The sequence below is a fragment of the Epinephelus moara genome, chromosome 4 (assembly GCF_006386435.1).
Source record: "Epinephelus moara isolate mb chromosome 4, YSFRI_EMoa_1.0, whole genome shotgun sequence".
Lineage (NCBI taxonomy): Eukaryota > Metazoa > Chordata > Actinopteri > Perciformes > Serranidae > Epinephelus > Epinephelus moara.
Window position 1 is genome coordinate 34978504 of NC_065509.1, and position 7268 is coordinate 34985771.

Below are 7268 nucleotides of genomic sequence, written 5' to 3' on the forward strand. Positions count from 1 at the left end.
GTCACTTTAAATAATGTTTTTTATTGAAATGTCATCATGTTACATCATTAAAACAAAATAAATCACTTTATATGCTGATAGGTGTTGGATCATACCTGAGCAATCAACACACCCAAAACTGCAAAACTAAAACAAGAATAAAAGCACTGTACAAAAAAAAGCCTGTATCTTATTAAATACATAAGGTAGATACATGTTTTGGGTGATATGGCTCATACATTTATCTATACAGAGATTAATCGCTGCATAAATACACAACAAAATTGATGTAATACCATAGCATACTATACAAAACACATTATTACAACTACATTATTAACATTATGTACAAATACATTATGCTGTGCAAATTGTTCTATTTTAGATGTTGACGTTGATTGGTTATAGAAGGTTTATTGTCATTTTTACACCTTCCCTATGCTGACATGAAAGATAATGCGTTGGTAAAAACCCATCCCAGCCACCGGTTTGATCACTGCTCACTGATCCATTTGCTTTCAGGTCAGTCACAGTGAATTTACATAATTGTATTGAGAAAACATCTAAGTAGATTTTATCAAGGAGCCATCTGCTGTACTTTGTGGCTGGTCAAGATTAGAAATTAGAGTAAAATAGTCTAATTTGGCCATTTGATTTATTCAGGGTCAGACACTGCGTCACAAGTTTTCGGCGTGTGAACCTCGGCGCCACGGCCTCATGCAACTAATGAACTGGTAATTTACTGTTCTGTCCTTTGTTAACATAATTGTGGGATATTTGGCCTGCTTTTAGTGTCACAATGAGATGAGAAAGATTTTTTTCACCTTGCTTGACATTAAAATGAACACATTTTGTTATTTTAATAACACCATCACGATATCAAATGTCTCCCTAATGGATATTTCGGTGGTTTCAATTGTGAAATGACCCGTCGCTGTGCCATGATGTACTCCCATCTTATTTTCAATTGGAAAAAACATAATAACAACAACAAAAAGCCACCTTAGTGCGTGTTAAGAGCTGTCGTCATCATTCCATGTAGTGTTTTAGTGTTCTTTTGCAAAAGTGGGAAATGCCCAACCCAGCCGCCAGAATAAATGTTGGCATTATACATTTCTGCAAATCACAGATATGTAACATTTATATGTTTCGTATTTGGTGGATATGTTGAAACAGCTGGTTTATTGGTCTCAAATAGTGATCTACTGCTGTCTGCTGCAGAAATGTCAATGATAGGTATGAAATGAACAAAAGTAACATGTCCGTAGTTCGTAAAAATGTACAATGCCAACATTTTATTCTAGCGATGGGACTGGAAATACCCTAATTTCCTGAGAACACTTTTTCTTCGAGTGAATGGGCTTTTTCAGGTATATCAATCTGATGTCATGCATATCTGAGCTCAAAAGATCGAAATGTGTGTCTCTGCATATTTTGATGGTTACCTATCGTCACGTATACACCTGTCACTAAAGCTTTCCAGCTGTGCATAGGCTCTACTGTTCTGAGATCAGTTACAGTGAAAGGAAGCAAGCCAGACCAGATGACTGAGACTCCTCCTTAGTCTGAGTCCTCACTGCTGCAGTAGGAGCTGTCGCAGCATTCAGCCATGTAGAGGAACGTATGAACGTTGGGATTTAGCTTGGGCACCCAGTCACGAGGCACCAGGAACGTTGCCAGATTGAACAGATCCACAAACACTTTGTAGCGGTCACTAAAGGGAAAAGAAAATAATTTATTTAATATTTAACTCATGTGCTCTTACAATATACAGATAGTACAAACTGTACTATCTGAAGGACAAAAGCTAAATTAAACTGCTGCCAAAATGTAATTGATACAAAATAAAGAGCTTGTCGTTGCTCCTCTGAAATGAACTTTTAAGTATAGTTTGTGCATGTCAGATAGAAGTGACCATATGGCAGGTTAATTTAGATAAGCAGAGAGCAGGAGTGTCCTGTCCTTATCTTAATTAACTCTGAAGTGTTTAAGATACTTGCTGTGTAAAGAGTTTAATCAATAAGTTAAAGTTCATAGCATACAATACCTGACAGTGGATCTCAGGTAGTGGTAGCCAGATGAGCCCCCTGTGCCGGCTTTGCTGCCAATCATACGATGCACCATGCATACATGATTGTCTGAAATAATAGACATAAGAAGTCCTTTGTGATATGAGCAATGTTTTGTTTCTGCATGTTTCATTTGAGCTGGAAATTGTTTAGACATAAGTGAGACGTAGAGGCGTAAGAAAAGTATTTCATGGGAATAAGTTGTTGGATTCATCAGCAGGCGTACAGGATGTTATAAGACTCTCTGCCTCTGAGGTCCTGACCTAACTTTAGCTCTGTAAACTCCCTTGTTAGTCCAGCTCTGCCCTTGGGCGAAATATGAAAGCGTGGGTTTCTAGTAGAAATATCCTTTATTTTCCTGCACATGTTTCTGTTTTTGTTCACCAGTGAGCGTATGCAGAGACCGACCGAGATGCTACAGGAACTTACATCGCCATTTTGTCATGAGGGTGTCGATATCCATGAGGGATGTGAGCAGCTGGAAGGGAACCTGGAACCTTGGCTCTTCCCTGAAAGGTAAAAGATTTCAGTATTTACTGTTGGATATTTTGTACAGACAATCAAGTGGTGTAGAAAAATGTTTTTGGGTGGTGTTTCGTAGAAATCGCAAGAAGAGTAAATATCACCTGCTTGACTACTTGACATTCATTAACTCTTGTGTAGCCTTAATGAGTCTCCTGTACAGAAGATGGTTAGCGCCACATGTGAGAAATTGATTGGGTTCTGAGTTTGGGGCATAAACTGTATAAGATAATGGACGAAGCTACCACAACGTCACCCATTGGTTTGTGCTTTCATGTTCTAAAGACCTGAGTTTGGCATTTCGGTCGTCGGTATTTTTCGTTTTTTGTAACCAGAAGTGCCGCTCTGTCACTGAAAGCAGCCACGCCCTTTATTGTGCATAACTTTAAGCCTTAGTAAAATATAAACCGGTGAGTTATATAAAAATTCACACCCCTGTACAGTTGCCATAAATTGGGAAGTTAGCCATAGAAACCAAAACTGTTTTTTGTACCAAGCTGGTCACGTTTATTTCTCGTGTAAATTTGGCCATTCTAATATGGGGCTCTATGGTGATTGGCTCGCTTTTGTAGCCAGCCTCAAGTGTCCTTTCACGAAACTGCAGTTTTTTGGCATTTTAAAGGGTCCAAATTCTGACTTTAACCTTACAACTCAAAAAAATGTTTCACATTTGACCCTAATCTTCTGTACTCGTGACATTACATCACTGCACAATTAAAGGACAAGGAATGCTGTAAAAACCACATACCTGTAGAAGTAGATCATCAGGGCACCTTGGAGAGCCTTGTAAGAGAGCCGCCTCTCACCTTGTCAGCGAAATGGAAAATGTGTTACTTGTAAAGTTAAAGTAATCGTCTTTATTTCTGTAGTCTTGTGAGCTATAGTCTAAATATTAAAGTTGACAAAGTAATGAATAGTATCATACAATTTTGAGTCAAACACAAATATGAAGCTTTGATAAACACTGGTTAATGACATTTAATTAATGAGTCAGATTAAAACGCTCACCTTTGCTGAGGAGATGGTCATGGCGCTTCTCATCAAACAGAGAGGTGAACAGCTCTTTCTGTTTGATCAGCTCTGCCATCATTTCCTCCTTGTCCTCTGAATCTGCCATTTTCTTTAGTAACCCGTAAATAAAAATACTGTCTGTCAATCATCTTTGCACTCCAGGGATGGAGCATAGAAAGTTTGTTTGAAAGCTGGAGTCATCTCTTACCTCGATTTTCTCCTTCTCCTGATTCAGCCCATCAAATATATTGATTTCCAGCCTCTCCCAGAAATTGAATCCATCCGCCTCCAAGCCAGGAGTTCTCTCCAGCCACTCCTGAGAAGAACAGCCAAGAGGTTTTATCACTTTTATACCCTGGTGAGTAGCAGGTGGGCTTATCCAGAGCAGGATACAGCACACAGAACGTTTAAAAATAGTGCAGAGATACACAGTCAAAGAAAATGATGCCTTCTGTAATGAACTCTTGACCAAGTTTAAAGTCTGCTGACCACGTGCAGGTATTTAATGGACTTACCTCGACTAGTTTTAAGAGTGTTGGCTCCTGTTCAGTAGCGAGCAGCATCTCGCTCTCATGACCCTTGAAATTGTCCCTGTAATGGCGTCTGTTGTATGGAACCCTCAGGTTGTCCGGGACCCCGATTTTGTTCTCCAAGATCCGAAACTGAAGGCTTTGAAATCCAGAGGCTGGAGCCAGGTATTCTCTACAAACAAAACACACACACAAGTAAAGCATACATGCACACAACACAGTCAGAGTGCATCACCATGAAGGAGTGCATCTGATAAATTTTTCAGAGGTGAAGTAAAAAGGGCCAGCAGTTATTTATAAGCTTACCTAAAGTCAAAAAAGTCCAAGGCTGTCATAGTTTCCAAAACTGCAAACTGGTCGACCAGCAGTCTAAAGATCATCACGATCCTGTGGATGCGAGTGTTGACTTTGAGCATGTTGCGCTCATCTCGAACCTGGAGTCAAATATGGAAGGAAATAATCAGCTGTAACCCTTGTAAGCAAATATCCTGACACAGGCAAACAAAATCTAATTGACAATTACTGAAATAATTAGAGTTCAGTTTTTCCAATCATTATTTCATCAAGCTAATGTCTGTCCCTTCCAGGGGAAAAGTCATGAATTAAAACTGTTGCTCTAATTTTAATTTAGATCATCGGCCCAGCGATGCAGAATTTCTTATTTTTCTCTCAGTGAACTCCAAAGCCAGATTGACTGAATAAAACAAATGCTTCCTATTAAATATGACTCCCTTTCTAACAGCGGCACTGTAAGACCTGACTGTGTTCTACTCCAAGGATTTCGTACTCTGAGATTTTTGTAATTTATTCAAATGGTTCTACTTGCCAATTTCATAATTTGATCAGTGTTAAAAACACTGACAGTTCACATCTAAAAGATCTGAATTTAGTGCTCCAACATGTTCCTCTTGACTTCAGAATCGTATCTAAATGATGATACTTAGAAACTAGAAAATATACTACTCTATATTTATTTAAATTTACCTTATGTCCTTCTGAACAAGAAAAAACACAAAGTTTGTTAAGACTTTCTAATCATAGATATGTGACTTACGTGTCCACTGATGAAGATATGTCGCACTGAATCAAGCTCAAACAAAATCTGTTTGAACCACAGTTCATAGGCTGAAATAAAAGACAAAAAACAAACATAATAAACATTTTAGTGTAATATTACAACATAAACAGGTCAATAAGCAGGCAGGGCTAATAACACTACAAAAAAATGCACATTTGAGCAACTTAGTCTGTTATTTATAAGATTTAAAATTAAAAAAAAAAAATCAGATTCTTGGATTTCTGTGTTTTCAGGAGTGCAAATTTTCTCATAAAAAATACTAATTCATAAGATTAGAATATAAAAAAACACAAGCAAAACTACTTGCAAACAAGTTAAATTCCCCCAAACAAACGAACAAAACAAGATTACTGAATACACATTTAAACAATGGTTTTATTTCTGTGAGACGAGTAGAAAACGGCTCTCAAGCAGGATAAAGACATTTTTACCTTGATGGGTGACGATAAAGAGATGCTCATCGTGGATCTTATTACCCTTTAACTCACTCTGCAGCACTTGGGCTGAGACTATTTTGTTGAGCTGAGAGTTGAAAAGAAATGAAGCACTTAACTGAAATGCACACATTTAAACACAAATTCAGGTTCATTAAGAAAAGGCCGGGTACAAAGACTGATGCGTGTGATTAGAGGTGTTTTCTACCTGCAGGTAGTCTCCATAGATGATTCCTCCTTTACTGGCCTTGTTAACCCCTGCCTGAGCATCCTCCTCCTCTTCCTCTGTTATGGGAGGCTTGTTTTTGAATAACCTGCAGTGCGAATAAAGAAGGTGTTTGTTAATAGATGTTTTCCTATAATCAGGATTAATAATGAATTTTAAAAAGATTTATTTAATCTAATAAAAAGGAAAGAAAATGTGATTAGAAATCCTTCAGAGCTCTAGTTTAGTTGTAAAGACAATCTGAACGTACAAATGCCTCTTCTCAAAGTACGGACATCCACTCATGACTTGTCCAAATCAGTTGCAGCAAAGATGTGTTCTTCTTCCTCGACTAATGTTTACTAAAATTGTCTGCCACGCAATCCAGATTTTTAAAGACTCACCTCATCCAATCACTCATGAGGACACAGTCGCCATCCGGCCCGCCTCTATTTGCCCCACGGAGCTGTTGTTTACCTTGAATGAGGACCACGTCCTGGACTTTGTTTGACCTGCTAGAAGGACAGTCACAGGACTCTTTTCAAATAATGACATAAAAAACAACAGACACCAAATAGGTAATACTTTTATTATAACAATGTCGAATATATAAGATTTTAAATTCCTAATTATTAAGACCTTCAAACTCAAAGAATAAATAGTGTATCAAGGAAATGTCCCGGTGAACATTGCTGTCTCGGTCACAAGATATCTTCAGTGTTTACTTTGCAGTGTCTACTGTTTATGTCTGTGTGTATGTCTCTCACATGTAGTGAGGTTGGTTATGTAAGTGTCAGATGTGGAGTTCTTACGTATATACAGTATGAACTGGCATTACAGATTTATTGTCCTGACTGGCAGACCTGATATGCACTTCCCTTTTTTCAAGATTTTGCCATGAAAGTTTCTAAATAGAGCTGGGCAATATATAAATATCATATTAATATCATGCACAGGTGTAGATTTGGGAAGGGGGACGCTGGGGACACATTCCCCTCAATATTAAGAACATGTGCATTTCTCCCCCACAATGAAAATATTATATTTTGACAAAATTAAAGACCTTTCTTTGACGCTCAAAATGTTGTGTGGCAGGACGCCCAATCAGAGTCCTGCACAGGTTTGATTTTCAAGACCTGCTGCCGAACTGAAACTATGAGATGCAATCTTCAAATAATTCGGTTTGGCAGCAAATTTAAAGTGATCATTATATGGACAAGTTCACACACTTTGTTAAACTTAGGATATATATTTTAAAACAAAGATTTAAATGTTGAAATATTAAATTAAATTATAGATGCTGCGCAGCGATGGGTCGGGTCCGGGTTATTTTTGGCAAATTTAGGCAATTCTGAGCAACAAACAGGAGAATAGGAAGACAAGACAGTTGACAACAATGTTCATTTTGGACCACTTGAGGCTTGAACCCACAACTTCTGG

The 7268-nt window shown here is 38.0% G+C and overlaps 1 protein-coding gene across 1 annotated transcript; it reads right to left on the reverse strand.

The window, feature by feature from the left end:
- Position 1: 1 nt before the first annotated feature.
- Positions 2-6233, reverse strand: tdo2a (tryptophan 2,3-dioxygenase a). The gene is made up of 12 exons (XM_050041946.1): positions 6100-6233; positions 5832-5937; positions 5621-5711; positions 5166-5236; positions 4418-4545; positions 4097-4283; positions 3790-3897; positions 3579-3690; positions 3319-3376; positions 2478-2557; positions 2027-2117; positions 2-1693 (listed from the first exon to the last, which is right to left on the reverse strand). The coding sequence occupies exons 1-12, from the start codon at positions 6132-6134 to the stop codon at positions 1540-1542; spliced, it is 1221 nt and encodes a 406-aa protein (XP_049897903.1). The 5' UTR covers positions 6135-6233; the 3' UTR covers positions 2-1539.
- Between the last annotated feature and the right edge of the window lie 1035 nt (positions 6234-7268).